We start from the raw sequence: 23164 nt of genomic DNA on the forward strand, positions 1-23164 counted from the left end.
GTTCAGCCTCCGCCTCCTCACTCAGGCAGGGACTATATTTCCAGGCGCAGGGTTACACGCTGGTATGTGAGGCGTTGGGCGGTGCGCTTTGTGAGGAGTGTGCCTATTGGACGGCAGCACCCTGCAATGGTTCCCCAGCAGAGACGGCTGTTACCATTGGACGCGCTGTCCCTGCAATGCGTCATGCTGTGGTGGCAGCGGCGTGCTCTCTCTGAGTGCGTGTACGCGTGCGCGCGTGTGAAGGAATGAGTGTGAGGTGTGAGTGTGTGTCTGGCCAGGTACAGTGCTCGCCTCACACAGTCACACACAGGGGCGGCTGCTAGTATACTCCATGTCCATTATATACACTCATGTGGCTGCTGCTGGAATCCTGCTGCTGTTCCCAGTGTCTGATCTTACCATCCAGTGACACACATTACACAGGGGAACCATGCACTAGTGACACACACTACACAGGGGAACCACGCACTAGTGACACGCACTACACAGGGGAACCACGCACTAGTGACACACACTACACAGGGGAACCACGTACTAGTGACACGCACTACATGGGAACCACGCACTAGTGACACGCACTACACGGGAACCATGCACTAGTGACACGCATTACACTGGGGAACCACGTACTAGTGACACACACTACACAAGGGAACCATGCACTAGTGACACGCACTACACAGGGGAACCACGTACTAGTGACACGCACTACACAGGGGAACCATGCACTAGTGACACACACTACACGGGAACCATGCACTAGTGACACGCATTACACTGGGGAACCACGTACTAGTGACACACACTACACAAGGGAACCATGCACTAGTGACACGCACTACACAGGGGAACCACGTACTAGTGACACGCACTACACAGGGGAACCATGCACTAGTGACACACTACACAGGGGAACCACGTACTAGTGACACGCACTACACGGGAACCACGCACTAGTGACACGCACTACACAGGGGAACCACGCACTAGTGACACGCACTACACAGGGGAACCACGCACTAGTGACACACACTACACAGGGGAACCACGTACTAGTGACACGCACTACACGGGAACCACGCACTAGTGACACGCACTACACGTGAACCATGCACTAGTGACACGCATTACACTGGGGAACCACGTACTAGTGACACACACTACACAAGGGAACCATGCACTAGTGACACGCACTACACAGGGGAACCACATACTAGTGAAACGCACTACACAGGGGAACCATGCACTAGTGACACACACTACACAGGGGAACCACGTACTAGTGACACGCACTACACGGGAACCACGCACTAGTGACACGCACTACACGGGAACCATGCACTAGTGACACGCATTACACTGGGGAACCACGTACTAGTGACACACACTACACAAGGGAACCATGCACTAGTGACACGCGCTACACAGGGGAACCACGTACTAGTGACACGCACTACACAGGGGAACCACACACTAGTGACACGCACTACACAGGGGAACCACGTACTAGTGACACGCACTACACGGGAACCACGCACTAGTGACACGCATTACACTGGGGAACCACGTACTAGTGACACACACTACACGGGAACCACGTACTAGTGACACGCACTACACGGGAACCATGCACTAGTGACACACACTACACAGGGGAACCACGTACTAGTGACACGCACTACATGGGAACCACGCACTAGTGACACGCACTACACGGGAACCATGCACTAGTGACACGCATTACACTGGGGAACCACGTACTAGTGACACACACTACACAAGGGAACCATGCACTAGTGACACGCACTACACAGGGGAACCACGTACTAGTGACACGCACTACACAGGGGAACCATGCACTAGTGACACACACTACACAGGGGAACCACGTACTAGTGACACGCACTACACGGGAACCACGCACTAGTGACACGCACTACACGGGAACCATGCACTAGTGACACGCATTACACTGGGGAACCACGTACCAGTGACACACACTACACGGGAACCACGTACTAGTGACACGCACTACACAGGGGAATCACGCACTAGTGACACGCATTACACAGGGGAACCACGTACTAGTGACATGCACTATACAGGGGAACCACGCACTAGTGACACGCATTACACAGGGGAACAACGTACTAGTGACACGCACTACACAGGGGAGCCACGTGCTAGTGACACGCACTACACGGGAACCACGCACTAGTGACACGCATTACACAGGGGAACCACGCACTAGAGACACGCATTACACAGGGGAACCACGCAGTAGTGACACGCATTACATAGGGGAACCACGTACTAGTGACACACACTACACGGGAACCACGTGCTAGTGACACGCATTACACAGGGGAACCACATGCTAGTGACACGCATTACACAGGGGAACCACGCACTGGTGACACGCACTATACAGGGGAACCACGTGCTAGTGACACGCACTACACAGGGGAACCACGTGCTAGTGACACACATTACACAGGGGAACCACGTGCAAGTGACACGCATCACACGGGAACCACGTACTAGTGACACGCACTACACGGGAACCACGTGTTAGTGACACGCATTACACGGGAACCACGCACTAGTGACATGCATTACACGGGAACCACGCACTAGTGACACGCATTACACAGGGGAACTACGTACTAGTGACACGCACTACACAGGGGAACCACGTGCTAGTGACACGCACTACACGGGAACCACGCACTAGTGACACGCATTACACAGGGGAACCACGCACTAGAGACACGCATTACACAGGGGAACCACACAGTAGTGACACGCATTACATAGGGGAACCACGTACTAGTGACACACACTACACAGGGGAACCACGTGCTAGTGACACGCATTACACAGGGGAACCACATGCTAGTGACACGCATTACACAGGGGAACCACGCACTAGTGACACACATTACACAGGGGAACCACGTACTAGTGACACGCACTACGCAGGGGAACCACGTACGAGTGACACACTACACAGGGGAACCACGCACTAGTGACACGCATTACACAGGAAAACCACGTACTAGTGACATGCATTACACAGGGGAACCATGCACTAGTGACACTCATTACACTGGGGAACCACGTACTAGTGACACACACTATACAGGGGAACCACGCACTAGTGACACACACTATACAGGGGAACCACGTGCTAGTGTCGCACACTACACGGGAACCACACACTAGTGACACGCATTACACAGGGGAATCACGCACTAGTGACACGCATTACACAGAGGAACCACGTACTAGTGACACGCACTATACAGGGGAACCACGTGCTAGTGACTCACACTACACGGGAACCACGCACTAGTGACACTCACTGCAACGGGGAACCACGCACTAGGGACACGCACTGCAACGGGGAACCACACACTAGTGACACGCACTGCAACTGGGAACCACGTACCAGTGACACGCACTACAACGGGGAACCACGCACTGCGACGGGGAACCACTTACTAGTGACACACTGCAATGGGGAACTGCATACTAGTGACACACACTGCTCACTAGTGAACACGCTAGAAAGTGGAACTGCATACTAGCTACACTGCATGGGGGAACTGCTCACTAGTGAACACGCTAGGAAGTGGAACTGCACACTAGTTACACACTGCATTGGGGAACTGCTCACTAGTGAACACGCTACAAAGTAGAACTGCACACTAGTCACTAGTGACACTGCATGGGGGAACAGCACACTAGTGACACTGTATAAGAGAACTGCTCACGTGAACACACTTCAAAGTGGAACTGCACACTAGTGACACTGCATGGGGGAACTGCTCACTAGTGAACACGCTACAAAGTAGAATTGCACACTAGGTACACTGCATGAGGGAACTGCTCACTAGTAACAAGCACTACCAAGGGTAACGCCCATTGCACAGGGGAACTATGCACCACTAACATGCTCTAAAGGATATTTGCGCACTAGTGATGTGTAGGAATATAGATTGTAATCTCCATTGGCCAAGTATTCTCTGTACAGCTCTGTGAAATATGTGTGCGCTATATAAATGCAATAGATTGTACAGGGAAAAACACATGACAAAATACAGGGCCGCCGTACAGAGCTCCGTGGGAGGCATGCCACTGCCCCAAGGGCCCTGCATCTGGCTAGCAGGGTGCCTAGAGCGGTGCCCTGCAGCCAGTATCTACAGTATGCTGCAGCGCCGACCGGAGCCTCCAGACGTCTGTGTAGCCCCTGGAGCACCCAGAGGACACTCCGGGTAATGTTTGCCGGCACAGCGCAGTGGCAAAATGTCTTTTAATTGCACGTTAGTTTTCATGCATTTGTATCCATTGCCCAGTGCATATATGTGAATGAGTCCTTATCCACGCCACACTCTGGGTCAGTCATCCTAAGCATGCAGGCCGGTGTCAGACAGAAGTGTGCAGGCACTTGAGCTGTAGTGCTTCCTATAAATGGCCGGAGCGTCCTAGAAAACCTGTCCTGTCAGCCGAAATGTGAGCTGCAGCGAGTGGGGTTGCTGCTTCTGACCTGAAGTGACCTCTGCAGTGCAGCGTCTCTCCGCTATGCCTCATTCACAAATCTGCAAGTGGTCACCAGGGCCCTGCCGGACACCACTGTGTCACCGCTCCTAGCCATGCCTCCTATCTGCCGAGTTCCTTGCACGAAGGGCAGCGCCAGGCCGGAAAGGGCGAGATACGCATTTCATATCAACAACATGTTTTATATTTTGCATGTTCAAAAGTTGCAACAATTGCGTCCCAATAAGATCTCTCTGTCACAATTTCTGAAGTGACCCGTAACAACAGGGATTCATTCTGGCAGAGGTGTCCTAAGTCAGGTGAGAGCCTGTGTGCAATTTTCCGGGTAGCCCCTACGCCCTGAGGAATGACGCCAGCGCATTTACAGAAAATTACAGGGTCTCCAGCATTGCGTCAGTTTTCTACACATACGCCTTATTTCCGGCAATATCTTGGCCTGTGTTCCTAGTGATTTCCTGGCATGCTGGGCTCATCACACACAGCCACTCTGAACAAATAAATGGCTGCCGACTGCCTGACAGCGCAGACAGGCTGCTTTGCGAGGGGTCAACCTTAGTTCCGATGCGTTTGCAATTAGTATGCGGATGCATCGGGGTGGGCAGCCTCACATGCTGGGCGGCCTTGCCATGTGTTAGGCGGCCCTCAGCATTTACAGAGATGAACGCAGATCTGGCTGTGTATGCACTGATCTGTGTTCATCTCTGAATAACCCCGTAAGGGGAAATTCAATTAGCAGCGGATCAAAGCACCCACCGTCGGATGGCTTGCGGAACACATGGTGCCATGCAAGCTGCCCCTTGCAGAGGCCAGGAAATCTCTGTCCAACGACAGAGATCCCTGGCCTCTTCCCATCCTCTAAATAGGCGTAACACGCCTCAATTTTTTAAGCAGAGCCTGTCGCCGTCCCTCATGCCGCAGGACCCGGAAATTGTCTTTGGCTCCTTATGTGATTGTATAATCAGTTGCCCGTTATGTACAACACAGTTGCAGTGTACATCATATCTAATGGCTGCAAAAATAGTCAAGTGCATGATATAAAGTCATTGATGAAACATACAGGACAAACACAAGAGTGAGGTCTTACTGTATTTGTTATGTGAGTTACAAAGGTCAGTATGATAAAGTCTCCCTGTGTTTGATGAAATTTAGTATTTCTTAGTAATTACTGACGTGTCACTGACCCTGGTATAGATGTTTATTCATCAATAATATCGATTGCCTTGAGTCCACACTCACAGTGACTTAGGATCAATTTGGTCTGAAGCAACGATACTGGCCAACCAGATTGAAGTATGCACCTTCAGACTCATAAAAACTGTTATACGATTGGTTGCTCTGGTTTGATTATTCTAAGAATAATATTAAGGGGTCAATCCAATTAAATGTAAGTTTCCACGCACTGCGAGTCAGCGCATAACAGCTGCCCTTTATGGCTGCCCCAACTCGCACAAAAGCCGATAGGGCTGCGAGTGTTTTATAGCGCATTCGGGCTGTATTCTGGCCTCAAGGGGTGCGAGTTCGGATGACGAATTCTTTCCCCCTTGCATTTAATTGGTTTGAGCCTTAAGGCCTAAATATTTTACTCCGTGTCTGCGTCTACTGGCGGGCGCACGTCTGCGACTACATGCAGATGCTGTTGCAAAGTCCTTCCCTGGTGTCTGCACGTGCAAGGACTGAGATGCCCGCTTACAGCGTCAGTAGGCGCACCATTGCACCAGCCCCATCGCAGGCGCAGTATCTACATCTGTGTATGGCCTCCTATGTGAGCAGTTAAGCGTCTGTGCACGTAGCCGCTTTCACTGTCACGCCATAACATGCCCATAAGAAGGAACATGTCCGTGTGTGTGCTATGCCACCTGTCACTGCCCAGGAATGCCCACTACATTCTCAATTCTCTGCTTCTGAAACCGCAACTCTGTACAGACACAAACGGGACGCATTCACGGTACAACAGACGCATCCGAAGTAGCAAAAAAAATCGTTCCCCTGCATCCAACCATTAGAGCGTACGTCTCTAAACTAGCAACCCAGAATGGGCGAGGCAGACCTCTAGTGGCAAGCGTGCCGTATAACCCAGAATGAGCGAGGCTGACCTCTAGTGACAAGCGCACAGTATAATCAGAATGGGCGAGGCTGACCTCTAGTGGCAAGTGTGCAGTAAAATCACAGTGTGCGAGGCTGACCTCTAGTGGCAAGAGCGCAGTATAATCAGAATGGGCGAGGCTGACCTCTAGTGGCAAGCGCGCAGTATAATCCGAGTGCGCGAGGCTGACCTCTAGTGACAAGCGCACAGTATAATCAGAATGGGCGAGGCTGATCTCTAGTGGCAAGTGTGCAGTAAAATCACAGTGTGCGAGGCTGACCTCTAGTGGCAAGAGCGCAGTATAATCAGAATGGGCGAGGCTGACCTCTAGTGGCAAGCGCGCAGTATAATCCGAGTGCGTGAGGCTGACCTCTAGTGGCAAGCGTGCAGTATAATCAGAATGGGCGAGGCTGACCTCTTGTGGCAAGTGTGCAATATAATCAGAGTGGGCGAGGCTGACCTCTAGTGGCAAGCGCGCAGTATAATCACAGAGTGGGCGAGGCTGACCTCTAGTGGCAAGTGCGCAGTATAATCAGAGTAGGCGAGGCTCACCTTTAGTGGCAAGCGCACAGTATAATCAGAGTGTGCGAGGCTGACCTCTAGTGGCAAGCGTGCAGTATAATCAGTGGGCGAGGCTGACCTCTAGTGGCAAGCGTGCAGTATAATCAGAGTGGGCGAGGCTGACCTCTAGTGGCAAGCGTGCAGTATAATCAGAGTGGGCGAGGCTGACCTCTAGTGGCAAGCGTGCAGTATAATGAGAGTGGGTGAGGCTGACCTCTAGTGGCAAGTGGGCAGTATAATGAGAGTGGGTGAGGCTGACCTCTAGTGGCAAGTGCGCAGTATAATCAGAGTGGGCGAGGCTGACCTCTAGTGGCAAGTGCGCAGTATAATCAGAATTATCAAGTGTAACCAATTCCTAGATATTTACTATAAAATTCTTAGTAAGTGTGACTGTAGCAAGGAAATGTTCTAATTTTGTACCATATTTACAACCATCCTGCGACATTTTCTTCTCCTGGATCCGCATGCTGAAACTTCCATAATCTCTTTTTTATTTTTATTACTCAGATTAAGAGCTTGATTCCGATTTATACGTGGAGCCCATATATATACGCAGCCGAGTGATTATCAGATGACGGCAAATGAACCGCTGGGTGGGTGTCTGTATATATTCATGTCTGGGTGCAGCTTCACATGCGCGGTTTCCCAGCTCCATGGCCTGAAAAAATGCAGCTGCGTCGGCATTCGTTTGATAATCGGAACCAGGCCCTGTGTCGGTAAATCAGCTTTCTGAGACAATTCACATTTTAATTTGTACTTAGGGCATATTATTGCTGTTAAAATGAAAGAGATGCAAAATGACATTACATGTGATTACTGGTTGGATGGCAGAGAGTAGGGTTGCAGTATGAGGTCCCTACGTGGCACCGTGCCCCGTGTATTGGGTTACAGGGAGGGAAGTGGGTGGCAGACTGTGACTGGACCTGTATGGGACGCGTGGCTCAGAACACGGGCAGGATAGTGTGACTGTAACAAGTGGGACTGTCTGTGCCTGAATTCGGGATAACTGGTCCCTGGTAAGAATACCAGTAGTGTTACAGAACGTATGGCACAATGGTGACACTGTTCCCAGCGGAGTTAGTACTTGGAAGTACCCTCTGGTGGGTTACCCTGCGATGCCCACGTGCCTGCGAGTCCCCATTCACCAAATCACTGCTGGACCCCTCTGGCCACGCCAAGGTCACCAATCACACGCCAGAGCCGGCTGCAGTGATCTCTCATGGCAGGACAGGCCGGGATCTAGTCACAGGTGCCAGTTCTGAGGGTGTTTCAGTGCCCCCCCGATATCTGTGCTGCCCCAAGCACTGCCCGTGCCTAGGCATGGCATTATCTGGCGACCATATTCATATTAATAGTTGGCTCCTATGGATCTGCCGTTCATAGCCTCGCGCAGTCTGGTGTCCAAAGAGGAAAGAGTCACAACGTTCCAATATGTTCTCCAGCTACTGCAACAATAACCTATTGTCCCCGGTCCTTGCAGCGACTGAGAAACAATAACTCCATTGTGGTCATGGTGGAGAAGGCACCCATGGCGGTGGCGGCTGATCTGAAGTCAGGAAACAAATTAGTTATGACAATGAAGTTTGGAAAGCATCGATAAAGTCCATCCTGCAGGTACTTATACAGAAGAGCCTGTAGGGGGCGGACGTGGGGATAGAGCCAAACCTGCAGCAGGGGCCCAGGGCTACTCTCAGTGGCCCCCTAGGCCTACACAGTAGTCTCCATTATAAGCACAGTATAAAGTCTTTAGGCTCCTGTTGGCCGTTCAGAATCCCTTTGTGTATTCACCGCCAGACTTCCAAAAAGCCCCCATTATATAAAAGGCCTTATTCAGAGTTGACCCCTAATGCGGCCACATCACAGTTTGCTGAACATCGGCAAACTGCACACACGCAGCAGCCGCATCACGCCTGCATGGTTAATCACATTACCAGCGCATCCCCAAAGAATGCGTCCACAAATATGATTCACATCGGCAGACGTTGCGTGGGTGGTGACACGGTGTTGTGGGGGCGTGTTGGGAGCATTTTCGGGGCAGCTGCGTGATGTCACACGCAGCTGCACCAAGGAAAACAAATGGCGCTGAACCGCCTGGCAGCACAGCCAGACTGCACAGGCAAAGCTCGACCTTAAATCGATGCATCCGCAATTAAAGTGCGGATGCATCGTGCGGTGGCGCCACACACACGCTGGGCGGCCTTGCCCGGTCCTGGGCGATTCCCAGCATGTGAGGAGATGGACGCAGATCTGGCTGCGGAAGTAAGCTCTGCGTCCATCTCTGAATAACCCCCAGAAAGCCACGGCTGCAATAGGGACAGACAGTATCAGACATATGGTGGAAAAGTGACGAGTGTTCCCGCGCAGTGGTGAGTAGTGCAAACACAAATGGTCCGTTCAGTGGGTGTGTTACAGGAGCGGGCCTGCCTGGGATAGCGACTGCATTCCAAGACGCACAGGAGGCCGTGGTCTCACGGAGACATCACCTGCCACAGGACGCACCAATCTGTGTCACAGTGTGTACAGCTGCTGACAGACCTTACACATTCTGCCACACAGGTGAGCACAGGGGAGGCTGCACAGGTGTGCGCAGTGGAGGCTGCACGGGTGTGCGAAGGGGAGGCCGCACAGATGTGCGCAGTGGAAGCCACACAGATGTGCGCAGTGGAGGACACACAGGTGTGCGCAGGGGAGGCCGCACAGGTGTGCGCAGTGGAGGCCGCACAGGTGTGCGCAGTGGAGGCCGCACAGGTGTGCGCAGTGGAGGCCGCACATATGTGTGCAGGGGAGGCCGCACAGGTGTGCGCAGTGGAGGCCGCACAGGTGTGCGCAGGGGAGGCCACACAGGTATGCGCAGTGGAGGCCGCACAGGTGTGCGAAGGGGAGGCCGCACAGGTGTGCGCATTGGAGGCCGCACAGATGAGCACATGGGCATTTACATAAACTTGCAGTTGAGCAACTTGTTGCCATTGGGCCCAAAGGGCAGCGGTGGAAACCACCATTGAACCTGCAGCCGGTGCTGAACTCTGGGCCCCACTGCATCAGCAGACAGTACCGGGATCCATTCAGATGTGGCCCCACTGCTGTGCCCTGGCCCTCTTCCAGAACCTGCCATAATATCTGCCTTATTGAGAGGTTGGAGTGTATTAACGTGGGCTCAAGGCATGGCGTCCCCAGTATGTGATCACTGCTCCTCTGTTGCCTTTTTCAGTGCACTGGTATAGCCTGTGACCGGGGAAGCAGTTCCCGACGGACGGGATGCTGAAGGAGTAAGCGTTCCCGGATCTACATACCGACGCCGCATGGGATACCGACAGCCGGCATCCTGATCGTCCTGACAGTGGAACGCGCTGGTATCCTGCCATGGGGGGATGGTTTGATATGTCTATGGGGAGATGTATCAAACCATCTAAAGAGTGGACTAGTAGCAATCATCAACTTTTACCTAGAATTTTACAGAATGAACCTCATAAATGAGAGGTAGAAATAGGTTGGTTGCTATGGGCAACTTCTCCACAGGCCCTCTTCTCCTCTTTTTAGAAGGTTTGATACGTCACCCTAAAGTAGTGATTTGTCTCACACGTCACATCTTTGCCATGTGGTTGTGACATAGATGTTAATATTTCATCATGAATAAATACAAGAATATCACTTATTTTGCAGACGGCCTTTATTGTTCAGCAGTGAAACGCATCAGTCTGTGTTACCTGAAAACATTCTGCAGTAAAACACGTCAGTCTGTCTTACCTGAAAACATTCAGCAGTGAAACGTGTTGGTCTGTGTTACCTGAAAACATTTAGCAGTGAAACGTGTTGGTCTATGTTACCTGAAAACATTCAGCAGTGAAACGCATCGGTCGTTGTTACCTGAAAACATTCAGCATTAAAACGTGTTGGTCGGTGTTACTGGAAAACATTCAGCAGTGAAATGCGTTGGTCTATGTTACGTGAAAATATTCAGCAGTGAAACGTGTTGGTCGGTGTTACCTGAAAACATTCAGCAGTGAAACGTGTTGGTCGGTGTTACCTGAAAACATTCAGCAGTGAAACGTGTCGGTAGGTGTTACCTGAAAACATTCAGCAGTGAAACGTGTCGGTAGGTGTTACCTGAAAACTTTCAGCAGTGAAACGTGTTGGTCTTTGTTACCTGAAAACATTCACCAGTGAAACGCGTTCGTATATGTTACCTGAAAATATTCAGCAGTGAAACGTGTAGGTCGGTGTTACCTGAAAATATTCAGCAGTGAAACGTGTTGGTTTGTGTTACCTGAAAACATTCAGCAGTGAAATGCGTCGGTCGGTGGTACCTGAGAATGTAGTAATGAAATGATCACGTATTTGTGTTTGTTTGGGTTTGTCTCTCTGTTTTTTGCACGAAACGTGAAAACTGTACACAAGTGCAATAATTAGCCAAGATATTGCCGGAATAGCCAAAGTGCAATGCTGCCATATAACCCTGATTGCAGCTAGGGAAGATAAGCTTTATGATCAGTGCACTGATTGGCTAGTGCTACCCTTGCAGGTACATGGTAGTTATATTAAAAGGTCAGTATATTGTAAAGTTATCTATAATACTGTAAATGATTACGGATTCCAATGACAAAGAGACACATTATTCAAATGTGATCGCACGACAAGAAGTTAATGGTGAAATCCGTTCAATGTTATTTTCTATGTGTATGCTACACAAAATGTTGGGAGGCCATTATGTAATTCTCTTTTTCGCTATGCCATTCTTTCACTTTTTTGCACATGTGACCATTTGTATTTTAGGAAATATCCAGGGAGGTCGACAGGTGCTGGGGCCCAGGGAGGTCACCAGGTGCTGGGGCCCAGGGATGTCGCCAGGTGCTGGGGCCCAGGGAGGTCACCAGGTGCTGGGGCCCAGGGACGTCGCCAGGTGCTGGGGCCCAGGGAGGTCGCCAGGTGCTGGGGCCCAGGGACGACGCTAGGTGCTGGGGCCCAGGGATGTCGCCAGGTGCTGGGGCCCAGGGACAACGCTAGGTGCTGGGGCCCAGGGATGTCGCCAGGTGCTGGGGCCCAGGGAGGTCACCAGGTGCTGGGGCCCAGGGACGACGCTAGGTGCTGGGGCCCAGGGATGTCGACAGGTGCTGGGGCCCAGGGAGGTCGCCAGGTGCTGGGGCCCAGGGAGGTCACCAGGTGCTGGGGCCCAGGAAGGTCACCAGGTGCTGTGCCCCAGGGAGGTCACCAGGTGCTGGGGCCCAGGGAGGTCACCAGGTGCTGGGGCCCAGGGAGGTCACCAGGTGCTGTGCCCCAGGGAGGTCGCCAGGTGCTGGGGCCCAGGGAGGTCACCAGGTGCTGGGGCCCAGGGAGGTCGCCAGGTGCTGTGCCCCAGGGAGGTCGCCAGGTGCTGTGCCCCAGGGAGGTCACCAGGTGCTGTGCCCCAGGGTCGTCGCCAGGTGCTGTGCCCCAGGGAGGTCGCCAGGTGCTGTGCCCCAGGGAGGTCGCCAGGTGCTGTGCCCCAGGGAGGTCGCCAGGTGCTGTGGCCCAGCGAGGTCGCCAGGTGCTGTGCCCCAGGGAGGTCGCCAGGTGCTGTTCCCCAGGGAGGTCGTCAGGTGCTGTGCCCCAGGGAGGTCGCCAGGTGCTGGGGCCCAGGGAGGTCGCCAGGTGCTGTGCCCCAGGGAGGTCGCCAGGTGCTGTTCCCCAGGGAGGTCGTCAGGTGCTGTGCCCCAGGAAGGTCGCCAGGTGCTGTGCCCCAGGGAGGTCGCCAGGTGCTGGGGCCCAGGGAGGTCGCCAGGTGCTGTGCCCCAGGGAGGTCGCCAGGTACTGTGCCCAGGAAAGTCACCAGGTGCTGTGCCCCAGGGAGGTTGCCAGGTGCTGGGGCCCAGGGAGGTCGCCAGGTGCTGTGCCCCAGGGAGGTCGCCAGGTGCTGGGGCCCAGGGAGGTCGCCAGGTGCTGTGCCCCAGGAAAGTCACCAGGTGCTGGGGCCCAGGGAGGTCGCCAGGTGCTGGGGCCCAGGGACGTCACCAGGTGCTGGGGCCCAGGGACAACATATGCGTTGCCAGGCCGCCAGGAACGCAGTGTCACTGTCATCAGCCCCGCGTTGCTATTAATGTCACGCAAACCGCTGAGAGCCTATATAAGGCACCGGGTTTTGCCTTTCCACTGAGCAATCAATACACTTGCAGAAAGAAGCTCTTTGTGAGCGGCGCAGAGCGGCAGATGGACGGGAAAGCTGGCTGCTGGGGAAGGGAAATGCAGCTTTCTTAGTACATATAACCTTTGCTGGCGCGCAGTCCGCGCTTCCTGTTTTCTGTGTTCTCCACAGGCTAATTGGAATTCAGATTCATAGACGTATATTGGTGGGAATAATAGGAAAACATTCAGATTGAAAGATGGAGCCGAGGGCAGCCTGCCAACCGGGGAACAGCCACAGGGCATCCCAATATTGGACAGTAAAGGCCTGATTCAGCACAGATTGCAGGTGCGATTGAGCGCGCCGATTGCGAGCGCTTTTAGCCAAACCCACAATCTCAGCTGCGACGCACTATGACACCTTCGCAAATGACGTCAAGACCCATTCCAAGGAAAATAACAAACTCAAAATTGCGTACATTTTCTCAAACGTACGCGATAAAACGCAGCACCTGCATTAAGGGTGATGGGGTAACAGCAATACACACACGCCAAAGTGTTGTTACTAAAGTGTAGTGATTATTTGTGTGACGTGTTGTGGTAAAATGACATAGTAATACAAATAAAAGTGTAACTCTGTAAATTGTGAAGCGGTAACACATGTCATTTGCAGCATTCCCTGCATCAGTGGGAACAGCACCGGCTGGCTGTGATGATGCAATTATTACCCCGACCATCGATAGTTTCTCACCAGCCATCGGTACTTGCAGAGTCTGCGGCAGCTCTGACGTTATTCAGCCTGTGTGACTGACGCGTTTGCTATTTATACTGTCCGCTTAGCATAATGGGGGTCATTCTGACCTGATCGCATGCTGCAGTTTATCACAGCGGTGTGATCGGGTCAGTACAGCGCTGGCGCATGCCAGACACCTGAAGGCCGTCGTTGCCTAACGATCGCCTCTACCTGATTGACAGGCAGAGGCGGTCGATGGGCAGGAGGGGGCTGGACGGCTGCGTTAAGCCGCCGTTTAGGGGGTGTGGCCGGTCCAATGGGGGGACAGGCCGCGGCGGCTGCGTGACGTCACACGCAGCCGCTGCAACCCGGGCAGCGAGGAGGTTCTCCCGGCCAGCCGCAGGAGCTGCGCTGGCCGGGAGGTACTCCTGAAATGCAACAACATCGCCGCTGTGCGATGCTTTTGCACTTCTGGGGGGGGAGGGGGCGTTACTAACATGCGGGGCGGACTAGCACAGCTATGATCAACTTGGAACGACTCCCAGTGTGCGAACGCAACGCCCACGGAACACCCACTACATGCTCCGCATTGCAGAAATTGCGAACCCATCCCAGTGACACGCCTCCGAAACTCCTCTCTAATGTTATTCTCTGTAATTGCCTATGCGCTTACCCCTTAATAGCCGTCTACACGCCTGCAGCTTGCACAGAGAACGCTTACCTTATGCGCTAACGTCCTGCTGCTGCTCAGCTACAACCGCCCAGCCGCACGCGGATCTGTGCTTGGGATGCATGCAATTCTAAATCTCCCGTATTTGCTCCAAGTTGTGTCGCAGGCTCCGTCGCATGTGCAGCCGCTAAACATTGCGTGATCAGTTGGCAAAGCTGACCTGTACACAGCCCTAAATCAAACTCTTATTGGCGGGGCCGTAACTAGAGGGTGTGCAACATCTGCGGCCGCTCAAGCGCAGGGGTTCTGTGGACGGCACCATCGCTGCGGCTTGCTTCTGGATAGCAGCATGACTGGAACAGCACCCTGCAGCCAGTATCACTGCCCTGTGGATGCGTCAGACGGGCACCCTGCAGTCTGTGCAGCCAATCAGGGCGTCCGTAGGATGCCACGGTCAGCACTGCACTTACCGGTGCTGCCAGCCCAGCCCCCTGTATGCGACAAAATGATGTCATGCGTGCTACGTCATGACATTGCATACACAGGGGGCGCAGGATGCATCTGTGCCCTGTTACAGCTCTGCTTATATAGGCCGCATGGAGGCACATGTTGTGTAACACCAGTCATGACATTGCGCACACAGCGGGCGCAGGATGCATCTGTGCCCTGTTACAGCTTTGCTTATTGCCCATCACTCATTCACCCGCAGAACCACTCCATACATACAATCTGTCCGTGTCCAGTGACTGGTTGGATTATGTCGTTACACCAGGCTCCGGATGCGTACGTGAATACTGACTGGTACGCTTTTCATGCCAGAGCTGATATGTAGCTTCTGCCAGCCCTTGGCACATGGCAGGTCTCCAATCAGTGTCTATAGCTGGCGTCACGTGGAACAATCCTGCTCCGGGACTCAACACTAAGATCATTCTCCATGTGGGTGGTAAGGCTGGCAAGAGCTGGAATTGTGTGCCCGGGCAGAGCGGGCAGATCACTGCTGTAATAACCTGCGGCCAGTTGGGCTTTATGTAAAAACAACTATCCGCAGTGAGAGAGAGAAGCAGCGGCTACTGGCAACATCTGATGCACGTGTATCTGCCAGCCGCAGGAAGGCTTCTTGCCAAAACGCGGCTCTTTCACTAAGTCCAATAATAGAGGGTTCTAATATAACATACATACAGTGTGATTGGTTTATCTCTTGTAAAACTGAGCTAGGGGCCTATTCACATTAATTATATTTATATAGGTACATGGTGAATCCAATGTCTAAGAACAATAAACATTCCAATTCAAGAGCTTCCAGTAGCAGAAATCAGGATTGTTTCGGGGAACATCGGAATACTAACAGAACAGAATGGAAGTTGCTCATATCAATTAGAAAATACAATTCAGGTGCGTGAAAGGGAAGGGGTAGTCTAAGCTAGAAATAATTTGGGGGTTAACCCCTGGTATCCCCCAGCACACCAAGCTGTACCTGTACGAAGACATGAAGGACTATGGGGGTCATTCCGAGTTGTTCGCTCGTTGCCGATTTTCGCAGGGCGCATGCGCTTCGTTATTTAACACAAAACTTAGCAGTGTTGCTATGGCTTCTGCGGCGCTTTTCAGTCGCACTGCTGTTCGGTGAATGATTGACAGGAAAGGGGCGTTTCTGGGTGGCAACTCAGCGTTTTCCCGGCGTTTGCAAAAAAACGCAAGCGTGTCAGGGAAAAACGCGGGAGTGTCTGGAGAAACGGGGGAGTGGCTGGCCAAACGCAGGCCGTGTTTGTGACGTCAAACTAGGAACTAAACGGACTGAGCTGATCGCAATCTGTGAGTAGGTCTGGAGCTACTCAGAAACTGCTAAGAATTATTTAGTAGCAGTTCTGCTAATTTTTCGTTCGCTATTGTGCTAAGATACACTCCCAGAGGGCGGCGGCCTAGCGTGTGCAATGTTGCTAAAAGCAGCTAGCGAGCGAACAACTCGGAATGAGGGCCTGTATGTATAATAGAAATCCAGAGATCTTAGGTACATACATTTGCAAATGAATGAAGAAGCCACAAGGCATCAGAGGAGCCTTGTCGGGGTCTGGTGGTTTAATTATTCATTTGCAAATGGATGTAACCAAGACCTCTGGATTTCTATTATATATATATATATATATATATATATATATGTCATTCATATCTTAGTACAGATACAGCTTGGGGACACAAGGGGTTAATCCCCAATGTATTTCAAACATTGGCATATGCATTAAGTGAGAGCCATTTCGCTCTCCTACAAATTCACAGCTGACCACATTGGCCCTGACCACCAAATACTGCCAGAAAAGTAAGTGCTTCAATGTTAATAATTAACAGCGAGCCTTACACTGCAGCACTTGTTAATTATTCATGTAGCTGCATCTTGTGTATATATATATTATATATATATCAACACCTTGATACTGAGTTCAACAGTTTGTTTGTTATTTATGACGTATTACCTGTATTTATGGTAAAACAATGTTGAGACAACGCATTTCTCCGCTGCCCTGGAGACACCGGCCTGAATCAGTAAGCGCTATCTGTAGCTGTGTAATGAAAGACCGGAGTCACTACTTCTGTTCCATTCATGGACTTAGCTATGCTGGGTGCAGGGAGTGACACTGGTCTGGGGCTCAGGGGGCACAGACACAGGTCATATAATTATCTATCAAGTTCTCACACTTGCCTGCTAATATCTACCTACCTTATCTATCTATCTATCTATCTATCTATCTATCTATCTATCTATCTATCTATCTATCTATCTATCTATCTATCTATCTATCCTATATATCTCATATCTATCTATCTATCTATCTATCTATCTATCTATCTATCTATCTATCTCATATCTATCTATCTATCTATCTATCATTCTGTCTCATATCAATCTATCTATCTATCTATCTATCTATCTATCTATCTATCTATCTATCTATCTATCTATCTATCTATCATTCTGTCTCATATCTATCTATCTATCTATCATTCTGTCTCATATCTCTCTATCTATCTATCTATCTATCTATCTATCTATCTATCTATCTATCTATCTATCTATATATCATTATCTCATATCTATCTATCTTTCTATCTATAATTATATATTTGTAACTAAGGGCACTCACGATGCGACCGCAATTTTTGAGAATTGCGCAGGTCCCGTCCTGTGTGTGCAGTTAATGAGATTAGATCATGCAGAAGCGTTCACAGGGCGAGTGGATGGCAGCATCCGAGCGTTTTCGGGAGGTGTCGAGGAAACGGGGACAAGCTGGCGGCGTTTTAGTGGCGGCTTTGTGTCGTCACACGCAGCAGCTCTGATCGAGAAAATAGCATCAGGAGGCATCCACAATTTCTGCGACCACACTGTAATTGTGGCGCGATCGTAATAACCACGTAATCGCAGTCCGTGGGCGGCCTTGCCCTGCGATAGGCGGCACCAGCATGCGATTGCAAGGATTGCAGATTATGCTAAGAAGCAGAACCTGCAATCCTTACTGAATAGGGGGGTTACGGTCGTTAGGTCGACACTCATTAGGTCAACCACTGAAGGTCGACAATGCCATTAGGTCGACATGTATTCGGTCGACATGTACTAGGTTGACAGGTCAGAAGGTCGACATGAGGTTTTAAAAAATATTTTTTTTTGGGGGGGGGGGATTTTTTCATACTTAACGATCCACGTGGACTACGACTGGAACTGTAATTTGTGCGGAGCACAGAGAGGCACCTTGCCCGACGCTCGCGAGCCATGCGAGGGGACACGGTGCACTAATTTGGGTTCCCCGTCACTTTACGGAGAAGACGACACCAAAAACAGTCAAAAACCTCATGTCGACCTTTTGACCTGTCGAACTAGTACATGTCGACCTTCCATGGTCGACCTAATGACTGTCGACCTAAATCATGTCTATCCAACGACCCATACCCGAATAAGGGGGGTAATTCCAAGTTGATCGCAGCAGGAAATTTGTTAGCAGTTGGGCAAAACCATGTGCACTGCAGGTGGGGCAGATGTAACATGTGCAGAGAGAGTTAGATTTGGGGGGGTTATTTTGTTTCTGTGCAGGGTAAATACTGGCTGCTTTATTTTTACACTGCAATTTAGATTGCAGATTGAACACACCACACCCAAATCTAACTCTCTCTGCACATGTTACATCTGCCCCCCCTGCAGTGCACATGGTTTTGCCCAACTGCTAACAAAGATCTTGCTGCGATCAATTCAGAATTACCCCCAAGGTCCAAACTGTGGCTCTGAGGCACATATACCGGCGAATGGCACAGACTTCATTTCCCAGTAATGCTCTGCGGCACAACGTCCTGTGTGTAACGGCCACTGTTGCCGCAATGCTCGCTGGGAGATGTAGTCTCGCGGAAGATACGTATGACGTCATTGTGTGCGACGTGTTTGGTACAAACATGGCTCTGTTTCCAGCCTTTGCGGGTTCCTCCGGTGCTGGGGCGGCCCCGGCTCATACAGGTAACGGCCCGGGGCACCTGCACCCCCGCCAGACGTGCCTCACACCTCTCCACCCCTGACAGACGTGCCTCACACCCCTCCACCTCTGCCTGACGTGCCTCACACCTCTCCACCGCTGCCTAACTAACCTCACACCCCTGCGAGACGTGCCTCACACCCCACCACCCCTGCCTGACGTGCTTCACACCCCACCACCCCTGCCTGACGTGCTTCACACCCCTCCACCCCTGTCTGTCGTGCCTCACACCCCTTCACCCCTGCCTAATGTGCCTCACACCTCTCCACCCCTGCCTGACATTCCTCACACCCCTCCACACCACCAGACGTGCCTCACACCTCTCCACCCCTGCCTGACGTACCTCACACCCTGCCTCACACCTCTCCACCCCTGCCTGATGTGCCTCACACCCCTCCACCATTACCAGTGACCCCCTACATGCCTTAACCATTACCAGTGACCCCCCCCCCCCTACATGCCTCTGCCATTACCAATGACCATGCCTCTGCCATTACCAGTGACCCCCCCTACATGCCTCTGCCATTACCAATGACCCCCCCTACATGTGACCGACCCCCCTACATGCCTCCGCCATTACCAGTGACCGACCCCCCTACATGCCTCCGCCATTACCAGTGACCGACCCCCTACATGCTTCCGGCATTACCAGTGACTGACCCCCCCACATGCCTCCGCCATTGCCGGTGACCCCCCCCTACAAGCCTCTGCCATTACCAGTGACCCCCCTGCATGCCTCTGCCATTACCAGTGACCCCCCCCCCCCCTACAAGCCTCTGCCATTACCAGTGACCCCCCTACATGCCTCTGCCATTACCAGTGACCCCCCCCCCCCCTACATGCCTTTGCCATTACCAGTGACCCCCCCACATGCCTTTGCCATTACCAGTGACCCCCCCCACATGCCTCTGCCATTGCCGGTGACCCCCCCTACATGCCTCTGCCATTACCAGTGACCCCCTACATGTCTATGCCAGTGCCTGTGAACTCCTAGGAGTGACGGGAGGACGAGGTACAGACAGTGATGCCTCATTCTCTCCCTCTATGTGACATTACATAGCAAATGCTGCAGTAGCTAGTTGTGTGGGCATTAATGGTGTGTTACAGCAGGTGTGGGAATACTGTGTACAGGGGCAGCATGTGTGGGAATACTGTGTACAGGGGCAGCATGTGTGGGAATACTGTGTACAGGGGCATCAGGTGTGGGAATACTGTGTACAGGGGCAGCAGGGGTGGGAATACTGTGTACAGGGGCACCAGGTGTGGGGATACTGTGTACAGGGGCACCAGGTGTGGGGATACTGTGTACAGGGGCAGCAGGTGTGGGAATACTGTGTACAGGGGCAGCAGGTGTGGGGATACTGTGTACAGGGGCACCAGGTGTGGTGATACTGTGTACAGGGGCGGCAGGTGGGGGAATACTGTGTACAGGGGCAGCAGGTGGGGGAATCCTGTGTACAGGGGCAGCAGGTGTGGGGATACTGTGTACAGGGGCAGCAGGTGGGGGAATCCTGTGTACAGGAGCAGCAGGTGGGGGAATCCTGTGTACAGGGGCAGCAGGTGTGGGAATCCTTTGTACAGGGGCAGCAGGTGTGGGAATCCTGTGTACAGGGGCAGCAGGTGTGGGAATCCTGTGTACAGGGGCAGCAGGTGGGGGAATCCTGTGTACAGGGGCAGCAGGTGGGGGTATACTGTGTACAGGGGCAGCAGGTGGGGGTATACTGTGTACAGGAGCAGCAGGTGTGGGAATCCTGTGTACAGGGGTAGCAGGTGTGGGAATCCTGTGTACAGGGGTAGCAGGTGTGGGAATCCTGTGTACAGGGCAGCAGGGGTGGGAATCCTGTGTACAGGGGCAGCAGGGGTGGGAATCCTGTGTACAGGGGCAGCAGGGGTGGGAATCCTGTGTACAGGGGCAGCAGGGGTGGGAATCCTGTGTACAGGGGCAGCAGGGGAGGGAATCCTGTGTACAGGGGCAGCAGGGGTGGGAATCCTGTGTACAGGGGCAGCAGGGGTGGGAATCCTGTGTACAGGGGCAGCAGGGGTGGGAATCCTGTGTACAGGGGCAGCAGAGGTGGGAATACTGTGTACAGGGGTACCAGGTGTGGGAATACTGTGTACAGGGGTACCAGGTGTGGGAATCCTGTGTACAGGGGCAGCAGGGGTGGGAATCCTGTGTACAGGGGCAGCAGGTGTGGGAATCCTATGTACAGGGGCAGCAGGTGTGGGAATCCTGTGTACAGGGGCAGCAGGTGTGGGAATCCTGTGTACAGGGGCAGCAGGTGTGGGAATCCTGTGTACAGGGGCAGCAGGAGGACTTGAGTAAGGGTTAGGGGTATTGTCCTGATCCCGTGTTTACTGACGATCTCTCCAATCTGCAGAGTTGGACTGGCTGAGTAATAAGAGTTTCTGCACGAAAGACGCCATCTCCCTGCATCACATCTCACAGCAGCCTCTCTCCAGGTACCGCATCTACCAGCAAACATGTAGGCTATCCATCTGATGTGGAACTACAACTCCCAGCATGCCAAAGCCATATGTAGAGTCACAAGTTGCTGGAGATAGCTTATAGTAGGATGTATAGAAGGAAGTTTTCTTCTTCTGTTATTATACAGATAAATGTTTCTTCTTCATTCCGCATATTCACGTCCGTTGTACAATACTGGTGATGTGGACGGACAGTTTCCTAATGGCCGTGTTAGAAAGGAACATTAACGTTAACAGAACAACACGCTAGGGATGGCCATCGGTGAGTTATTCATCGATGGTCGCCATTGATTGATAACCTCATAAACCATCGATGATTTTGAATAATCGGTGGTCGATGGCCATTTCTACAACATGCACAAAAAGAACGATGTTCCAAATAAAATATGAGAGAATGGAGAGTAATTGGAATATACAGATGTGTTATTCCTCATCGAGCATCTGTACATAATGACACACGGCGCATGAGAGCAGCCAGGTCCCGCGCGACTCTGCCAGCGTCTTATTCCCCGATAATGCGTCTTATTCTCATCCCTATGCTAATAAGTTGCACAAGCAGACTTTGCTGATTACAGTGATATGCGACGTGTGTACATACTGTGTGTGACTTCGGCTGCGATATAGCAGCAGTGGCGCACACAATATAGGCTCGTCATTTTACTCGGCGTAGTCTGCTTGTGCGTCTTGTTCGCATAGCGATGTGAATAAGACGCATTTGCGGGAGGAAAAATGCACGGAAAGACGCCCAGCGTTGGTAATCTCGCTCACGACTAGGAGCAACTAGAAGGGCTGATTAACGTGACTACGATAATGATAAGCGAGAACACATCTGTATGAATGGATTTCTACTCAGCGCTATCATTGGCCTGTGTCCGATTATCACAAAGGGGCTGATTCTGAACTGGGAGCAAAGCAAAAACGTGAGTAACTTTGCACCTCAATAAAACGGGTGTGGTATGGTATGCCGGCGGTCGGGCTTCCGGCGACCAGCATACCAGCAGTGTGGCAAGCGCAAATGAGCCCCTTGCGGGCTCGCCACGCTGCGAGCACGGTGGCGTGCTACGCGCGCCACGCTATTTTATTCTCCCTTTAGGGGGGTCGTGGACCCCCACGAGGGAGAATAAGTGTCGGTATGCCGGCTGTCGGGATTCCGGCGCCGGGATCCCGACAGCCGGCATACTGAAGACCACCCCAATAAAACCATGCTGCGTGTCCAAACTGAGATCTAAATGGCTGTGTCACAAAACTATCCAGCATCTGTGGGCTTCATGCAAAAGCATCCAGTATTTAGTAACTAGTGATGAGCGGATTCGGTTTTACTCGGTTTTACTCGGTTTTACAAACGGCATCTTATTGGCTCACGGATGTCACGTGTTTTGGATAGCCAATAAGATGCCGTTTTGAGAACCGAGTAAAACCGAGTAAAACCGAACCTCGCTCATCACTAGTATTTACCCTGCATGCAAAAATAA

The 23164-nt window shown here is 52.0% G+C and overlaps 1 protein-coding gene across 5 annotated transcripts in view; it reads left to right on the top strand.

Annotated features, from left to right (window-relative positions):
• Positions 1-244: 244 nt before the first annotated feature.
• Positions 245-23164, top strand: part of NRDE2 (NRDE-2, necessary for RNA interference, domain containing) — a 96841-nt gene continuing 73921 nt past the window's right edge. Inside the window, exons 1-3 of one of the 5 annotated variants that reach the window (XM_063948607.1) lie at positions 245-278; positions 15947-16092; positions 21587-21668. In XM_063948607.1, coding sequence (XP_063804677.1) covers positions 15951-16092; positions 21587-21668 — 224 coding nt within the window. In that variant the 5' untranslated portion in view covers positions 245-278; positions 15947-15950. Of the gene's footprint in view, positions 279-3611; positions 4278-15946; positions 16093-18960; positions 19193-21586; positions 21669-23164 lie in introns of those variants that run through there. The other 4 variants (XM_063948604.1, XM_063948603.1, XM_063948605.1 and 1 more) reach the window with 4 other exon arrangements.

Source organism: Pseudophryne corroboree, chromosome 12 (genome assembly GCF_028390025.1).
Source record: "Pseudophryne corroboree isolate aPseCor3 chromosome 12, aPseCor3.hap2, whole genome shotgun sequence".
NCBI classification, from domain to species: Eukaryota; Metazoa; Chordata; class Amphibia; order Anura; family Myobatrachidae; genus Pseudophryne; species Pseudophryne corroboree.